At 57.8% G+C, this 19,048-nt stretch overlaps 1 protein-coding gene across 2 annotated transcripts in view; it reads right to left on the bottom strand.

Moving 5' to 3' along the window:
- Window positions 1–19,048, bottom strand: part of ADCY7 (adenylate cyclase 7) — a 53,281-nt gene that overhangs the window by 10,522 nt on the left and 23,711 nt on the right. For both annotated transcript variants that reach the window (XM_056136256.1, XM_056136257.1), the window contains exons 2-10: window positions 8,576–8,990; window positions 6,235–6,438; window positions 5,079–5,240; window positions 4,432–4,581; window positions 4,070–4,218; window positions 3,035–3,146; window positions 1,542–1,669; window positions 661–819; window positions 341–473 (exon numbers count right to left, since the gene is read on the bottom strand). In XM_056136256.1, coding sequence (XP_055992231.1) covers window positions 341–473; window positions 661–819; window positions 1,542–1,669; window positions 3,035–3,146; window positions 4,070–4,218; window positions 4,432–4,581; window positions 5,079–5,240; window positions 6,235–6,438; window positions 8,576–8,746 — 1,368 coding nt within the window. In that variant the 5' untranslated portion in view covers window positions 8,747–8,990. The remainder of the gene's footprint in view (window positions 1–340; window positions 474–660; window positions 820–1,541; window positions 1,670–3,034; window positions 3,147–4,069; window positions 4,219–4,431; window positions 4,582–5,078; window positions 5,241–6,234; window positions 6,439–8,575; window positions 8,991–19,048) is intronic.

Here is a 19,048-nt window from a genome sequence, read left to right as displayed (position 1 = left end):
CATACTGATGGAGCAGCCTGCTGGGACGGTGGCCAGCGGCGGGGCCCACAGGACAAAGGGCAGGGCACAGACCCCCCCACACACACCCCTTCCTGGCCGCCCACATGTCACTGGTGCTCTGGAAAGCATCTCTTGAGAGTCTGAGTGGGACCCCCATGAGATCTTTTCGAGGGAGTGGGGTACACCTTGCTGCACCCCCCACCAGGGTGCATGTCCTCCCATGGGGGCGGGGGGCCCACGGCACCCCCAGGGGCAGAGCTGCTCAGCCCCAAAGGGAGAGCAGCTGCTCGAGTAAGACCCCATACACCCCCACTCCGTGGCCCTGGCCCGGCCTGCGTACCCGGGGGTCGATGACCAGGTAGGTACGGATGTTCATCTCTCTCAGGTAGGGGTCCCGCTGCTGCCCGTGACCATCCTCCACCTCATAGGCCTTGTCCAGGTGGTTCAGGGTGGCCTCGGTGATGTGCACCCGCCTGAGGGAAACCGAGTCAGAGAGTAGCGCCCCCACCCGGCCAGGGTCCTCTACCCAGCAGGCGCCCCCATGGCCCACCCCCAACTTCCTCCTGGTCCCCTCTGACCCCCAGACAGAAAGTGGCCAAGCCTCTGACCACCCCCACCTGGAGAGGGCCCTGGCCACTGACCCCCCCATCCTGGACTCACCCCGGCACTCCGGCCGCCTCCATCCTGTTGGCCAGGGACACATCATGCGACCACACATCATACTGCCACTTGCGCAGCCCGATGACGCCACACAGCACGTTGCCAGAGTGGATGCCCACACGCATGCTGATGTCCACACCCGTGGCCTCCCGCACCTGCCTGAGCACAGCCGTGTCACTCCACATGACCGGAGCCACAGACCACATGCGGGGCCCAGCCCACGGGGGCACTTCCCAGCCACGCCACCAGGGCCAGCACCTCAGCTCTGCACCATCTGCCACGGATGGGACAGCCCAGCTGGCGGGGGGGTGGGGGTAGGGGGTCCTGAAAAGGCTTTCGGCAGTGAGGGACCTAACCCCCACCCCAGCAGGGAATAATCTGAGGGTCTCTGGGGATTTTCTACCCCCTCCTTCGGGAAACAGCTGCCCAGAGCATTCAGGGCGAAGTTAGAGCTTCCCAGGACACGAGTCACCACCAAACAGGGGCAAAGGAGCAGGCTGTGTCCCCAACTCTGGAGGGCTGGGCCACCACGGGGGGCTCCCCCAGCTGTGCAGACAGTGAGGGTGTCCTGCAGGGAGCGGGCTGGGAGGAGGTGCCACCGGAGGGGGTCTGGGCAGCACTGCCTGGGGGGCCCTAGGGGACAGTCCCCACCCCTACCCCACCCAGCAGGGCACCACTGAGCCTTGAAGTGGGGCCTGAGACACCCCCCAGAACCTGCCCAACGGCCACTCCCACACCCCACGCCGCACTTCAGGAACTTAGAGTCTGGACTGGGGGGTGAGGGGGCGCGGCAGGACTCAGGCCAGCACCTGCCCCCAGCCCCTCTGCAAAGCACAGACAGTGCATCCCCACGGGGTCCCTGGAACAAGCACGGGACCTACTTGATGGCCTCGCACATGTCCAGCCCCATCTTCACACAGTTGCGGGCGTGAGTGGGCAGGGACACAGGCAGCCCTGACACGCAGTAGTAGCAGTCCCCCAGGATCTTGATCCGCATACACTCGTTGGCCTGAGGGAGTGGGAAGAGGCCAGGTCAGATCAGATAGGCCTTGGGGACCACCCCTGCCCCCATGACTCTTCCTGGTGGTAAGGAGGGGCTTTCTCCTAGGGTACCAGGCCCTCCAGCTGTTTGCTGGCCTGGTGGAGGCCTGGGACACATGGCATCCTGTCAGGAGAGGCGCTAGTGCCCGGGGTCCAGGCCGGCTGCCTGAGTCTGGGATGTCTGGGCCCTTGCCCAGGGCTTGGCAGTAACAGACCAGTTCCCCGCGGCCACGTAGCTCACATACCAGCCAGACCAACATCTCCAGACACCCACTTTGAGTGGGGCCCGGAGAAAACTGGCCATGGGACGGGTTGGAGGTAACCTCTGAGCAAGGACCCAAATGAAGTGGGAGCAACCAGAGGGGGCAGCACCAGCAGGAGAATATCCCAAGCCCTGGGGACAGCCTCAGAGGAGTAAGTGGGGAGCCGAGAACAGAGGGGGCAGACGTTTCAACCAAGGGTCAGCCACACGAGATGAGGGACCACATCTCGCCGGGAGACTGGGAGATGCATATGCTATGAGGGGGCACCCCAGCGGGGCTTGGGGGTATGGACGGAGGTTGGGGTCCTGCAGGAAAATGCCCAGGGGGTATGGGAACTGGGCGACTGCTAAGGATGCTCAATTTTTCAGTTGATTGAGTTTGGCCAATCTTTTTTTTTTGGGGGGGGGGTCACACCTGGCAATGCACAGGGTTTACTCCTGGCTCATGCACTCAGGAATTACTCCTGGCGGTGCTCTGGGGACCATATAGGATGCTGGGAATCGAACCCAGGTCAGCCGCATGCAAGGCAAACGCCCTACCTGCTGTGCTACCACTCCAGTCCTGGATCTTTTGATGACTGACTGTAGCATCAAGGACACTCAGGGGCCGGTGTGTGTGGGTGGGTGGGAGTGGAGGGAGGAGGAAGGAGATCCCAATCCCATCCCCCTTTCTACCTCACCCCTCCTTCTTCCTGCAGACTCCCCAAAAGCTGGTTTCCCTCCTAGAACCACGGTTTCATCCTACTTCAGTCACCCTTTCTCCCGGCCCACTAGGTCTGGTGTCCACCTAGCCTGATGTTTGGGCAGGACACTGCCCCCCCCCCACACTAAACCTGTCCACTCTTCCTGTGGGCCCCACCACCACCACTGCCTTGCAAGCACACAGCTACTGCCTGGAATGTGGTGGGGACCCCTGACACAGGCTCTGGCTCCAGCTGTCCGGCTCTTTTCTCAGCCAGGGCTGCCTGAGCCTCAGTCTCCTGGCTTACTCCTGCGACTCAGGGGAGAGCAGAGGGAGGAGCCTTACCCCTCCTCAGCAGAGGACAGGGCTGGCATGGACCAAGTGCTCACCTTGGCGATCTGGTCAAACTTGCCGAAGAGTTCATTCAGGACCACCACCAGCTCTTTGGGGGAGCAGTCACTGGCCAGCCTGGTGAAGCCCACAATGTCAGCGTAGAGGATGCTGGGGTACAGTGGGGGACAGCGGGAGGGTCAGAGCACGGACGCTGGACTGAGGGGGACTGGAGCGGGGTGGGGAGTGAATCTGGACCATCCCAGCCCAGAGGGAAGGGAGTGGGCTCAGCGGGGGTGTAAGTGACAGGGGAGCTGAGCCTCAAAAAGGACAGGGTGGTCTCCTCTGAGGTGGGCACACTCAAAGAAGACCCCTGTTCAAACAGCCACAGACAGCTGTCAGCATTGGGGCACTTGGCAGTTACCAAGTCCCTTTGGGAGAAACAACACCCCTCTGAGAATCATCTAAAAGGCCCGTTTGTTTTTTACAATCCCTTAAGTACGCAAGACCTTACGATTTGAGGGGCTACATCTTCTCCAATACCAAACAGATCTAATCCCGCTCACTAGGGAAACAAACGGGGACACTGAGTCCCAGGAAGAGGACTGGATTTACCCCAACTAGGATCCTGGGAAGTTGATGGGCCACTTCTCTGAAACACTGCACACCCAGGCTCCGCCCATCAGACACAGGCTCCGCCCACCACACACAGGTTCCATTCACCAGACACCAGGCTTCGCCCACTGGACACAGGCCCCGCCCACCAGATCATGCTCCACCAACAGGACCCGGGCTCCGCCCACCAGAAAGGGCACCACCCACTACAGACTGCTCACCAATGAGGCAACACCCACTGACTACAGGCCACGCCCACCAGAAAAGGCACCACCCACCACAGATGTGCTCTCACTACCAGGGGCCACGCCCACTGACCACAGGCCACGCCTGCCACGCACAGGCCCCGCCCACTGCGAAAGACCCCGCCCACTGGATGCAGGTCCTGCCTGCCCCGAAGGATCCTGCCACCCGGACAATGCTCTGCCCACTGGCCCCCGGCCTGCCCCTAGCCCCAGGCCCTACCCTGCCCTGCCCACCTGACGTTCTGGTGCCGCTTGACGTAGAGGCTGTGGAAGTTGTTGTCCGGCATGTGGCGGCGGTCCCCACGCTCCTTGAGCCGCTCTATGATGGTCAGTTTCATGCCCATGGAGATGTGGGCTGGCAGCACCGACAGCAGCAGGTTCTCCTGCACGCAAGGGGCGTCGGCATGCGGGGCCATCAGGGTCAGGCCGGCCCGACTCCACACGGAGTTGGTGGGGGGGCCTCCACCACTGCTGCTGCGCTAGCCCTGCCCCCACGCCCGCCGGCCACCAGGGGTGAGCTGCACGGACCACCCAACAAGCACCTAGTGTCCCTCGAGAAAGGAGCAGGGCGGGGGCTGCGTTCAGCCCGTGCCCACCTGCTGGCGCTTCTCGATGCGCAGCTTCCTGCGGATCTGGATGCACTTGACCGTGTAGGTGAAAAGATCGCGCGAGGCGTCCTGCAGCTGGTGCTTGTGGAAGGCGCCCGTCAGGTTCCCGCCCAGGAAGATGACAGCATTGGCCAGCAGCTGGGGGCCAAGGCGGTGTCAGTAGGCCCCTGGTGAGCTGGTGAGGGCATGTCCCATCCCCAAGTCCCTCCAGCCCTCTGGGCTGGCATCCATCTTGGGGCAGGCAGGGAAACTGAGGCCCCCGACAGATGCTGATCTCCTACTGAGTCATCCTTAGCCAATGGGACCAGCTCACAGAGGCCAGGGAAATAGCTCAATTAGGGGTGGGGGACAGGGGCAGGAGTGGCACCTCCCCGAACCCAGAGCCCAAGGTCAGTGGTCAGAAAGTGGCTCTGAGTCAGCGGCTGATGAGGTGTCACTCCCTCAACTCAGACACAGACAAGGTCCTGTCTGGATGGAGCAGGGTGGAGGGACATCGGGCGGGGACCTCGGGAAGGAAACTCAGGGAGAACCTTGAGCCAGGAAGGAGGGCAGGGGCTGCCCAGTGAGGGCAGGGAGGGGACCCGGCTGGCAGCCTGCCTGCGTCCTCCGCCCCACCAGACCCACCAACAGCTCACCTGCAGCCCCAGGTCGGCGCTCGGCCCAGTGGAGCTGCCCCTGAGCACGGCGATCACCAGGAGGTGAGAGATGCCCGAGATGACCCCAACCGCCACGGCTCCGGCCATGCTGAAGGGCAGCAGCGTGTATACCACGAAGACCACGAACAGGAAGTAAGGCACCTTGGGAGGTGGGGAGGGCGTGCACAGTGAGGCTCACGGATGCCCACCTCCACCCCACTGTGGACACAGTCGGGATGCAACTGGGCTCAGAGCCCTGCAACCCCTGTCTTTCTGGGCGCCGTCTCCGATGTCCAAATCCCCAACCCTTGAATAGTCAGAGCCATTCACTAGCAACGTCTGTGTTGGGGGGATCCCTGCCCCCCACATGCTGAGGCCCAGTGAGCCTGGGCTAGAAAAGAGAGTGGAGCCCAGGCCAGCATGAGTCACTGTTTCCTCCTGCAGATCTGGGGCCCGGGCGGGAAGCCCAGGATGGAGGCTTGGGGAGCGCCACGCCGCCCTCTACGCCCAGAGAGACTGCGCTGGCGGACCCCCACCTTCTCGGAACAGCCCCTCCCCAGCCTCCAGCCTGTAGCCCCCACCAGCCTCCCAGTCCCATCCCTGGAGGGTGCCACCCTTTCTGCCTGGGACTGTCCCTCCAGGGGCTGCTGTGTCTTCAGCTGGTGGATAAGGCTCTGCTCCAGCCAGGGGTGGGGGTCCCGGGTGCCAGCGTGGGTTACAGCTGCCACCTCTGCCCGCCCCACCCACCCCCCACCCCGTGGGAGCAGTCGCCTGAAGATGAGCACCAGGAGGAGTCAAGCAGGAAGTAGGGCCTGGCCTTGCTGCTGGCGCCCCGAGAAGGACCCGCCAAGGCCGCCTTCCCTGGCCAGACAGTCCGTGCCTCTTTCCCTCCCTGAGCAGAGATGAGTCCTTGTCACCAAGCCAGGGTGCACCTAGAAATGTCACAGCCACACAGCCGAGTGCAGGCTCTCCCTGGTCCTCGCTGACACAAATGCCGAAGAACGAGAGCAGCCCCCCTGGCCCCCACCTCTGACTCATGGAACATGAAGGACCCAAGGCCAGCGCCCCCACCATAGCCTGCTCTGCAGAGGGACCGGCCTGCAGCGGGCAGGAGGGCCAGGCTGGCAGTGGGCACCGGGACCCCCCACCCTATTACCTGCTCCCAGGCACAAGCCTCTCTGGTCCGGAAGCTGAAGAGTAGCGCGTAGCCCAGCGCCAGGAGGCAGGCCCAGATGAGCAGTGCCGAAGCCCGGAGCCAACGCCGGACAAGGCACTCGACATACACCAGCACGGAGAGAACCAGGCACACAGCCAGGGTCACAAAAGCCATCCCCAGGACAGAGGGGTGTCCAGAGGGGTCCTGAGAGGGACAAACGGACACAGAAATGACTGATTTCCCCAGTGGGCTCCGCCTCCTCCAGAAAGCCTGCCTGGATTGCTAAGGGTCGGGGCTCCCTTCCCCAAACCTCTCTCACAGCCCAACTCTGTGATGCTGGCTCTCCCGCCCCCTTACCCTGAGGTCCCCCAGTTCCCAGGGTGCTCTGGACTGCAGGAGAGAGGTGCAGGACCCAGTAGCAGAGCTTGCAAAGCCTTGCGGGGGTGAGAGAGAAACAGAGAGAGAGATTGTTGTGTATGAGAGAAAGTGTGTGTGTGTGAATGTGCGTGAGAGTGTGTGTGTGTGTGTGAGAGAGAGAGTGAGAGTGTGTGAGTGTGTGTGTGAGAGAGTATATGTGAAAGAGAATGAGTGTGTGTGAGAGAGATCACGTGTGAGTATGTAAGTGTGAGTGTATGAGTGTGAGTGTATGTGAGTGTGAGAGTGTGTGTGTTTATGTGAGTGTGTGTGTGTCAGAGTGTGCATGTATGTATGAGAATGTATAGGTGACAGTGTGTATGTGGGAGTATTTGTGTGTGAGAGAGACACAGAGTGTGTGTGTGTGTATGTGTGTGTGTGTGTGTGAGAGAGAGAGAGAGAGAGAGAGAGAGAGAGAGAGAGAGAGAGAGAGAGAGAGAGAGAGCTGACAGTGCTTGGGGGTCACTCACAATAGAGTTCAGGGTCCCAGATGGTGCTAAGGGCTGAACCCAGGCCGCACACCCCCAGCTGTTAAAGAGCAGACAGACACAGGTTCATGAGGCGACAATGCTCAAGCCCTTCACACGGGAGGAGCCGAGCAAAGGTGCAGGGGGCGGTGCTGCCGGGCATAGCGGGAAGAGCGCCTGGTTTGCTCAGGATCCCCAAAGCCCCAGGAGCAGAGAGGCAGACCCAGGGGGCAGCAGGCAGGAGCGAGGAAGCAGCTTCCCTGAAGTCTGCGTCCACGAAGGCACAGGATTGCAGGATCTCCCACAAGCTCTGCCACTTCTCACACGGCTCTGGGCAGCCCCGCGGCCTCTGAGCTTTCCTTCCTGATCTCTACCCTCCCCAGCAGCTGCCACAAACCACGCGCGGCTGCTCAAAATCACAGTGGCCATCATCAAGGATACAGTGAAGGGCCTGCCGTGATAGCACAGCAGGGAGGGCGCTTGCCTGCCTTGTACATAGCAGACCCAGCTTCCATTCCCGGCTCCCCATGGGCTTCCCTGAGCCTGCCAGGAGTGACCCCTGCGCTCAGAGCCAAGTAACCCAAGGGGCTGGAGTGATAGCACAGTGGGGAGGCATTTGCCTTGCATGAGGCCAACCCGAGTTCGATTCCCAGCATCCCATATGGTCCCCCAAGCACCATCAGGAGTAATTCCTGAATGCATGAGCCAGGAGTAACCCCTAGGCATCGCCGGGTATGACTCAAAATCACAAATCACAAATCATCCTGTTATTCGTTGATTGCCTCGAGCAGGCCCCAGTAACGTCTCCTTCATCCTAGCCCTGAGATTATATTCAAGGCTCTTTAGGAGAATGAGACCCATCATTGTTACTGGTATTTGGCATATTGGGTACGCCACGGGGAGTTTGCCAGACTCTGCCGTGTGGGCAGGCTACATACGGTAGCCTGCCAGTCTGTCCAAAGTAGGAATGAGATAATAAGGTATGACTCAAAAAGAGGGGAAAAAAAAGTAACCCCTGAGCACTGCTAGGTGTGGCCCTCAAACAAGCAAACATAATACAGTGAAAATCCAGTTCTTCAGTCACACTGGCCACTGGCCACATCTCCAGTGCCCAGCAGCCTCTGGGCTGCACCAGGGCATGTCTGGTTAGATGTGAGTGACACCACATCCAGAGGGCACCTTCAGGAGAAGACTTGTGGGCACTGACTGATGGCATCCACCATGGATGTGGGCGCCAAGTCTCCTGGCCGTCCTTGTCTGAACCCACCCACGATCCAAACTCTTGGTGGGATGGAGGAAAACCTGTCGGTGGCCCTGCTGGTGGGCCCTCTGAAGCCTTCCCGACTTGGACAGGAAATTAAACCAGACCCCCTGTCTCCTAGCAGCCCGGATGAGAGCGTAGCCAGCCGAGGCCACCGGCACCCAGGGCCAGATGTGAGGTTCCCGGCCACCCTGCTCACCTGGTGGGTGAAGGTGATGATGATGAGGGCAATGCAGGCAGTGGCTGCCACCAGCAGCAGCGTGAGCAGCAGCGGCCCGTGCTGGCCAGTGAGCCGGTACTTCTCATAGAGCGCATCCTGGTCGGGGCCGCCCTCCCCCTCGTTGAGGAAGTATCGCCCCTTGGCTGGCATCCTCTGCCCTTGGCACGCCCCCCGGCAGGCCTTGTCAGAAGACCCCGCGGCCTGGGGGGCATCTGTCTGCCGAGGTCCTCCCCCGGGGGCCTCTGGCCTCTCTGAGCCTGCCCAGCAGGGAGGAGGGGGCCGGCCGGGTCCCCATGGGCACTGCTCCGGGCCAGCTGCTGGGCCTTGCTCACTGCACCACTGACTCCATCCTCAGCACACACGTCTGACTGGAGAGACACACAGCTCGTCTGCTCTGTGGAGACAGAAGGACGGACACGTCAGGGATGAGTAGCCCTCGATGGGGGAGGGGGTGGGGGTGCAGGAACCTGAACCTGATTGACGAGCTTTGATCCAAATCTAACCTTTTTTATTATTTTTTTTTAATGGGGCTGGAGTGGTAGCACAGCAGGTAGGGCATTTGCCTTGCACGCAGCCAACACCGCCTACCCGAGTTCGATTCCTCTGCCCCTCTCGAAGAGCCTGGCAAGCTACCAAGAGTATCTCACCCACACGGCAAAGCCTGGCAAGCTCCCTGTGGTGTATTCGATATGTCAAACACAGTAACAAGTCTCACAATGGAGACATTACTGGGCCCGTTTGAGCAAATCGATGAACAACAGGAAGACAGTGACAGTGATTTTTTAATGAATCACTGTGAGATACAGTTACAGACTTACAAACTTTCGTGCTTACATTTCAGTCATACAACAATCAAGTACCCATTCTCCACCATCAATGCCCTTTCTCCACCACCAATGTTCCTAGTATCCCTCCCACCCACCCCCATACCCCCTCTTCCTTCTTACTCTCTTTGTCTCTCTCTCTCTCTCTCTCTCTCTCTCTCTCTCTCTCTCTCTCTCTCTCTCTCTCTCTCTCTCTCTCTCTCCTTTAGGGTGTTGCAGTCCGCAATGAGGTATTAAGTGGCCATCATGTTTGGTCTATACTCTACTTTCAGCACGCATCTCCCATCCCGAGCGAGCCCTCCAAGCATCCTTTACTTGGTGGTCCCTTCTCTATCTGAGCTGCCTTTTCCCCCAGCATGTGAGTGAGGCCAGCTTCCAAGCCGTGAAGCGATCCTCCTGGTCCTTATCTCTACTATCCTTGGGTCCTAGTCCCCCATCCTGTTACTTTATATTCCACAGATGAGTGCAGTCTTTCTTATGTCTGTCCCTCTCCTAAGCTTTTTTAGACTGTGGAAAAGTTTGCTAGGGCAGAAGGGCACATGTCTGCATCTGCAAGGCCCTGAGTTCAACCCTGGCCACCACCTGCCTCCTCAGTCCCACCAGCAGTGCGGCTGACACAAAATGTCTTTTGAAAGAAGGGGCAGGGAGGGAGTTAAAAGGACGGACGTGTGTGTCCCCAGCAGGCAAGGTCCTCACACCAGGCCCCCAAGCATAGCTAGGGAGAGTAGAGCCCTCAGAATTGCTGAGTCCAGCGATAACCCAGGACTGGGTCCAAGCACCCAAACCATCAGGACCCACTGCTGGGCCGAGACCTCCAGGATCCCTGAGCACCAGTAGGGGAACCTTCCCCCCAAATGAATCAAATCTTCCCACCAAAGAGTTTGTTAGAAACACATTTCCAATGCAGGAGCTGCTAACCACACAGGATTACTCAGAATGAGATGTCGGGTGGGAGTGATAATTCAACAGATAGGGTGCTTGCCTTGCACATGGTCAACTTGGGTTCAGTCCTCATCAGGAGTGATCCCTGATCACAGAGCCAAGAGCAAGGCCTGAGCACCGCCAGGGTATGGCCCCCAAACAAAACACTGCACTGTAGCACTGTCCTCCCATTGTTCATCGATTTACTCGAGCGGGCCCAGTAACGTCTCCACTGCGAGACTTGTTACTGTGTTTGGCATATCAAATATGTCACAGGTAGCTTGCCAGGCTTTGCCGTGCAGGTGAGATACTCTCGGTAGTTTGCCGGGCTCTCCGAGAAGGGCAGAGGAATTGAACTCGGGTTGGCCAGGTCGGCCACATGCAAGGCAAATGCCCTACCCGCTGTGCTATCGCTCCAGCCCAAACAAAACAAATGAAATAAAATGTCAATTGATTAAAGAACAAACTCTAGACTTGGTCCCTGGGCTGGAGAAGTAGCTCAGGAACTGAGAGCATATAAAGCACACTGCACATATTGGGAGGCTCCCCAGGAGCAACCCCCAAGCATCACCGGGAGCAACTCCCAAGCACAAGAGTGGACCTTGAGTACCACAGGATGTGGCCCCAGTAAGTAGGGGGAAGAGAGATAGTCTAGCAGGTAGGAAGCTCGCCTTGAACATGTCCGACTCAGGCTTGATCCCCAACACCACGGATGATCCCCCCAAGAGTGACCCCTGAGCACAGAGCCAGGAGTCAGCCCTGAGCATAGTAGGGTGTGGCCCCAAAACTTAAAAAAACTTAAAAAAAAAAACAAGTCAAATACAGTCCCTCCATCACAGTCACAAAGTGTCACCAGCCGCACATGCTCATGACTCCCAGATGAGGTGACACAGAGGAATGGTGCTCCTTTCATCCAGAAACTTCCATGGGATGGTGGCTGCTTGGGTCAGTGAGGTTTGTGTTTGGAGTGGAGAGTCAGTGCGTGAGCTAAGGCACTTGCATGCAGCCACTATGGTGGGTCCTGGTTCAGTCCCTGACACTGCCTATGTTTCCCTTAAGCACCAAGCAGGGATCTTTCCTGAGCACAGAGCTGGGAGCAATTCCTGAGCACTGCTGGTGTGACCCAACACCCCCATCCCATACCCGAAAAGAGAAGAATAAAGGTGTGAGTTTGACTTCCACATGGGAAGCCCTCTGCGTGCATGGGGGAGTGTGGGGCAGGGATCAAGGTTCATGGCTTCCTTTGTGGTTTTGTTATGGGGAGGTGGCACGCCTGCCTGGCAGTGCTCTTGGTTGACTTCTGGCTCAGTACTCAAGGATATCTCCTGGCAGTGCCCAAGGGAACAGGTGCGGTACAGGACCTTGTCCACTTTGCCATCTCTCTGGTCCCCAGATGGATATCTGATTAGCCCTGGGTGATGCCACCAGCCTCTCCTGGGGGATCCTCATGTCGCTGCCTTTGGCATATATCTGGGGACCGTGGAGGCAAAGTCTGTCCACAAACTGCTGCATGAAAACCCCACTCACTCGACGGCTAGGGCCTTGGACTGACTTCTGTCCCTTGGACCCCTACATCTATCTCACCAGACCCCGCGTCTTGCTACTCCATTATGTGAAACTTCCATGTGTTCACAAAGGCCCCAGGTTTGATCTGGGGTGCCCCAACAAGGCCAGGTCCCAAGCCAGCCCACAACACTGAGACCGAGAAATGAACCACCCAGTCATCAGAGCTGCGCCAAGGATGGCTGGGAGTGACCCCCAGGCTCCCTGACCACGGTTAATGAGGACCCCCAGAAGAGGGGGTCCTCTGGCAAAGATTCAGTATTTTCCATATCTGCTGTAGAAAAGAAGCCTGAACCTCAGAGTAGAGAATCATAGTGTAGCCGGAAAATTGGGAGCAAAAGCAGGAAAACTAGAGGCAGGACCTGAGTGACCCATTCTAGGGACTGGGCAAAGGTGAACAGGCCATATATGGATCACGAAGTTATGACTGGAGCAGAGCAGAAGAGCCAGATCTATCTGGTTGCTTGAGCAGGAAGGGAACAGGCTCACAGAAACAATCAGTAGATGTCTCTGCAGAACCTAAAATGAATGTATTAATCACTGACTATACGGAGCACTACGTCTGCTAAGCCCCCATTGTGTATGATAAGAAAACTGTTCCCACAGAATCCGTGTATCCTGTCTCTCACCTAGACAAGCTTCGTGGGAACCGCATTCAACTAAACTGGGCGTTAGCCAGATCAAGTCCACAGGTGCAATTAAAGCTGGTTCTCCCTCTAATCTCTCGAGTGCCTGTGTCTGATTCTCGGTCAGACGTCTGCAACAATTGCAGTGCTCAGGGGCTACTCGCCGTGGGAGCTGTTGGATGGGGGTGAGGGGGGAGTGCCACGGATGAAATCCAGGCCTCTTGCATACCAAGCCTGTGCTCAGCCAGGTGAACTGGCTCCCCACTGCTTTTTTTAGGGTACAGTCTCACACCACACCACGTCCACCACCCTGATCCTATCCTCCCTTCTGTCTGCCCACTCCAGTGGCCTCGGCACTGCACTCAAGAATCCAGCATTGTTCTCACTTGGCTGTATGTGAGGGTGGAGCCCTCTGTTCTCCTCCTGACACCCCCCCATTATTCACCCCCAGGCTTTCACCAGATCTTTGCCACGCCGGCCCTCCTATGCCGGCTTCAGGCTAGGACTCTCTCTTCCTGGGATTCCCATCCCCCCCAAAGAGAGAAAGGCACCAACAAAGGGGGCTTGGGATGGTTCTGTGGTCATGGGCCTGCCAGGCCGGGGACCACACGTTGTTCCTCCCACACCCTCACCCCACTGCCACCACCCACACGCCCAGGCCAGGCCCTATGGCCGCGGTTTAGAGTCTCTGGCTCACCACAATCCAGTATGTTTCCGTGCCACCACTGAAGTGTGTTTCAGGATCTGCAAGTGTGCCAAGTCTACAGCCAACTGTGTTCCTCCTCCCCGCTCACTTCAACACTCACAGCAGCAACAGGAAGAGAAGGTGTGGGATGAGGGTGTGGGGGAGGCCTCTTAAAGGAAAAAAGGGCAAAACCTCAATGAGGGGCTGGGGTGCAGAGGGGCAGCTGTGCCATTCTTAGGGCTCCGATGTCAGTCAGGGGAGCAACTTGGACAGGGCACCCGAGGCCCCAGACACTCTCTAGGCCTCCTGGAGGATGGAACCCGGACAGGGCAGGTAACAGGGCAGGAGAACAGATGGCACGAAAGGCTCGGGCCAGGGGCTGGAGCAACAGCACAACAGGAAGGGCATTTGCCTTGCATGCGGCCAACCCGGGTTCGATTCCCAGCATCCCATATGGTCCCCTGAGCACCGCCAGGAGTAATTCCTGAGTGCAGAGCCAGGAGGAATCCCTGTGCATCACCAGGTGTGACCCAAAAAGAAAAAAAAAAAAAAGAAAGGTTCGGGCCAGGCCCAGCCAAAAAGCCAAGGAGAGGACAAGGCAGACGGGCAAACTCCTGTGCCCCCAAAGCCAGAAGAGCAGGGACCAGTGTCCCTGCATCTAAGGAAAGCTCCGCAGAGGCACCTATTTAACTTGGAACCCACAGATTGTCCCAGTGCACAAAGCACTTAACCAGCCCCAAGTCTGGTTCCGGGTGACATGAGAGTCTGGCAGCAAATCTCGCCCCCGTTCCAGGGCTTCTGTCACTAACTGGCGCCCCATTCATAATCTAAAGTCTTCATTTCACATGACGCACTTTCTGAGCACGGCCCAGAGGAGCCCGGATCAGTGATAAAAGGACCCCCAAACTAAACAACCCCAGTCCAGGGAAGCCCAATGCAGCTCTCTGCACCCTGACCAGTGATGTCATCACACACATACTCAGGTTTGCTTGTTCTTGTTTGGGGGCCACACCCAGGAAACAAACTCAGGGGTAACTCCAGTCTCCATGCTCAGAGATGACTCCTGGAGGGGGTCTGGGGGCCATAAGGGTGTGGGAGACCGAACCAGCGTGGGCCACGTGCAAGGTAAGCACCGTACCCACTCTATTCTATTGCTCCCACCCCACATACCCACTCTTCTCGTAGCCTGCTGAGACCAAAGTGTTGGCCCATTTCACAGAGGCAGAACAGCTCAGAGAGGCCAAGTGGCCTCCCCGACCCTACACAGCTGGAGCACTAGGTAAGGGCAGAGACTGACAGCAGGCTTCCCACTCGGGCTTATGCCTCCTCAGCAGCGGCAGCTCCCCAACAAAGTCCCCAGGCCAGAACTGTGGTGGCGCTTTGGTGAGACTGTGTCCACACACTCACCCACACACACATGCGTGCACACACTCATCCATGCACACATGCAGGCACCCTCACCCACCCACACGTGCATGTACACACCCATGCACACATACATGCACACACCCATGCACACATGCAGGCACACCCACCCATGCACACACTCACCCATGCACACATGCAGGCACACACTCACCCATGCACACATTCACCCATGCACACATGCAGGCACACTAATTCATACACACACTCACCCATGCATCACCCATGCCCATGCATGCACCCACACATACACACACATTTGTACACTCATATACATGTACACAGACACATGCACACACATATATACATATGCACATGCGTACACATACACATATAAGCACACAGCACATAAGAGTACTCACATATACTGTGTACACACATAAGGCACACCTACCAGTGTGTTCATACACACATGTGTAGATGTGCACATGCACACCAACATTCATACGTTTGCATGCACACATGGAGCCCTCATCATCCTCAAACACCGGCCAGCCTGCCCTCAGGAGCACAGAGCTGGCCAGGACCTGAGCTGAGGAATCTCTCCTCACTACGCAGACCTCCAGGCAGTGGCGGGCAGGAGAAGAGGTAGACAATGGGCACTGCCAGGCTCAGTCCTCCCCTGCATTATCTGAGCTCTCAGTTTTGCTTCTCAGCACTGCATGATTCCTGGGCAATACCAGGAGGGGCCCCGAGCACAAAGCAGGGAGTATCCCTCAAGCACTGCCAGATGTGGGCCCAAAGCCAAAAAATAAAATAGAACAAATGGAACCAGACTCCAAGAGCAGAGTGGGCATGGGGGGGGGGGGGTACCAGGGCTTTCCTCTCCTTCTTCACAGGCAGTCGGGGGAGCAACACAAGCAGCCCTGCTCAGTAGAGGGCCCCTCCCCCACCCATGCCCAGTCAGGGGGAGAAGACACGGCCTCCCCTGCTCGGCCCCTGGCTGCTTTCCCAGGCCAGTGCCTGCTGTGGAGTGGACATACAGGGGTTCCTCAGTGTCCGGCTGAGCCTGGGAAGAACAGCTCTCCCAGGAGCCCAGCTGAGGACGGAGCCAGCACTGGGGTGGGGAGCCACCAACGAACACAACCTTCCCTGCCGCCAAGTGTCCAAAGCTCTTCGCCACCGAGCCCCAGATCCAGGGGGTCTGCAGGTCACGGTGGGTGGAATCTGGGATCTGGAAGACCCTCCTTGCTTAGCAGTGACCCCATTGGCTGCAGGCAGAATTAGTCTGGGGCCAGGCCAGGGATGGAAACCCCTCACTCAGCCCAGCCACTGGGTCCCAGGCCCAGCCAGCATCAGAGACAGTGGGAAAGCCAAGTCCCACAGCTGACCACACCTGCTGCAGTGGACGTGGACGGCGCCTCCCTCCCTCTCTCCCTCTCTCTCTCCCTCTCTCTCTCTTTCTCTCTCTCTCTCTCTCTCTCTCTCTCTTTCTCTCTCTCTCTCTCTCTCTCTCTCTCTCACACACACACACACACACACACACACTCCTCCCAGACACATGCTCAGGAAGAAATGGGTATGACATGACCTAGCTCCCTCCTGTAACTGACAGTCCCAGAGTTGGCAGGGCCCAGTGAGTTAGGACTCGCTTCTGCAAGCCTGGGGCAGTGGCTTCACCCTGTGGGTGGGCCTGCCCCCTGCATCTGTTCTACAGACTTGGGCGCGGGGGGCTCAGCGAGGTCCCATCAATCACACTCACGCACTGAAGACGAGAGCAGGATCTGAACCCAGACCTCTTTGCCTCACTCCCTTCCTGCCCGTCTCTCTCCGGGGTGAGAGCCAAACACCCGAACTCCTCAACCCCTTCCTGCCCTGCCCGCTCCAAGCCCAGGCAGAGATCAGGGCTCAAGTGGACCCTACCCTGGCAGTCCTGTGGAATCTGAGGGCTTTGACCTCCAGGGCCCCCCGCCCCCCCTCCACCACACCCCGAGCTCTCGCCCACCCTGTCGCCCGGTCCCCACACAGCAGCAGGACTGTGCTCACGTAAGAACAGACGAAAGCAGAAGCAGGTGACAGAGCACGGGGGTAGGAAATGCCCCTCCTCAGCAGATAGCTGGGCAGCTACCACCAGCCTGAGCCTCGCAGGCCCACGGGGCACCCACTTCCTCACCTCCGCCACCAGCCTGGCTCCCTCCGCTCCAGCCCTGGGGCCCTCCCCCACCCCACCCCGCTCAGGGCCTGGAGCCTGGGCGACCAAAAGCGGAAGTGGAGGCGTTGGGGTGGGGTGGGGCTGGCAGGCCCGAAGGGAAGCGAGGGCCCTCGCTGGGCTCGCTCTGAGGGCTGGGACAGAGGCAACTTTTTCCCTTGCCCTGGGCTCAAGGAGACCCTGGTGGCATGCAGGAGGCAGGTGGGACACGTCATTGGTTTTACTAGCATACACACTCTCCCTCGGCTGCCCCCAGAGCCAGCAACCCTCAGGCCTGCCCACCCTTTGCTCACCTGGAGCCAGGACTCCACCCCCCCCCCCCCCGCCCCACCTGGGCCCTCTCTCCCAGGTAAGGTTCCAGCATCTGCCCCACTCCTGTGGCAGGGCTTGTGTCCGGGTCCTGCAGCTGGGGCCTCATGAGTGCTATGGGGGAGGAGGGGGTGGGGGGCAGCAAGGAGTTGGCTCAGTGGTTTGTTTTGCATATAGGAGCCCCTAGTTCAATCCCCAGTACGACATGGTCCTCTGAGCACCACTGGGAGCAAACCCTAAGCACCAAGTCAGGAGTAACCTAGGCACCACCATGCATGGCCCCCAAACAAATTAAAATGCTTGTTGAAGTAATGGGTGGGTGGAAGGATGGAAATAAGGATTAGTGTGGATAAATGAATGGATGGGTGGGTGGGTGGGCAGGTGAGTGGAAAGAAGGATTAGTGGGAAAATGGATCGATGTATGGTTGGATGGGTTAGTGGTTGGAAGGGCAGGAGGAAGAAAAAAGGAGGAAAGAAGAAAAGAGGAAGGAAGGAAGGAAGGAAGGAAGGAAGGAAGGAAGGAAGGAAGGAAGGAAGAAGGAAGGAAGGAAGGAAGGAAGGAAGGAAGGAAGGAAGGAAGGAAGAGAATGGAGCTAAAAAGTTAAAGAACTGGAAATAACAGTTAAAAAGGACAATCTAGGGGCTGGAGCAATAGCACAGCAGGCTGGGCGTTTGCTTTGCACGCAGCCAACCCGAGTTCGATTCCCAGCATCCCATATGGTCCCCTGAGCACCACCAGGAGTGATTCCTGAGTGCAGAGCCAGGAGTAATCCCTGTGCATAGCCGGGTGTGACCCAAAAAGCAAAAAAAAAAAAAAAAGGACAATCTATTGTTACCTAGTTCCAGAGAGTCGATTCTAGGGCTAGGATAGAAATTATTCTGCATCTCTGAAATCTCCCATTCCCTCAGATCAAGTATTATCCCAGTTAAACTCTCGTTTAAAAACATCTACATTAATATCGTTAACTCCAAGGCTCTAGCGACAGAGGAAGAGAAATGGGTAATGAATCTGGGGAATGTCCACCCATCCCTTCATCCAATGTGCACTGACTGACTTCTTCTGTGTGCCAGGCTCCAGCTGAGTGATGATGGGGAGGGGCAGGGGGATCTTTCTGCACAGCTCCTGGAGGACAAACACCTCAGCACCCCCTCTGCATTGCCTGCAGAGCCCGCCGTCTGCATAGGCCCTGTCCTATGCAACCCTGTCAGCAACTGACCAAGCAATCACACGGCTCACTGGCTGAAGAGACACTGTCTCCAGTAATGAATAATGAATAATAATAACCCTCCCCACCCATCACACACACACACACACACACACACACACACACACTCCAGCCTGAAATTCTACCATGACTGATTCACTCCTTTAGCATTACCCTCCCTACATTTCTCCTTTAGAATGAAACACTTTTATGGACAGATTCAGCCCATCTCTGATCCCTTTCGCCTTGACAGGAAGAACAGGAAGGGGAAGTGTCACTGGCCTTTGGGGACCCTGCATGGTCCTAGTTCTGCAGAGTGCAGTGGATCCCCACTGACCTCCTACTTTGCTCGGCGTTGGGAGCAGCGGCGACAGTGGGGTAAGAATGGGGCAGACCGAGATTAGTACCAGGAATTTTACTCCATGGCTTGGAGGCCAACCACACATGCTAGGGGAAAACGGAGCTCAGATAGAGAAGGGAACACCAAATAAAGGTGTTGGGAGGATCCTCCCAGGTTGGGAGAAGCATGCTGAAAGTAGACTATAGGCCAAACATGATTGTCACCCATTGCCTCTTTTGCAAACCACAACACCCAATAAGAGAGAGAGAACAAAAGGGAATGCCCTGCCACAGAGGCAGGGTGGGATGAAGGAGATGGGGGTGGGAGGGATACTGGGACCCATGGTGGTGGAAAATGGGCACTGGTGGAGGGATGGGTATTTGATCATTGTATAATTGAAACCCA

Source organism: Sorex fumeus, unplaced genomic scaffold (assembly GCF_029834395.1).
Source record: "Sorex fumeus unplaced genomic scaffold, SorFum_2.1 ptg000122l, whole genome shotgun sequence".
Classification (NCBI taxonomy): domain Eukaryota; kingdom Metazoa; phylum Chordata; class Mammalia; order Eulipotyphla; family Soricidae; genus Sorex; species Sorex fumeus.
Note: the sequence above shows the minus strand (reverse complement) of the source record. Positions and strands in the feature narration are given on the sequence as shown.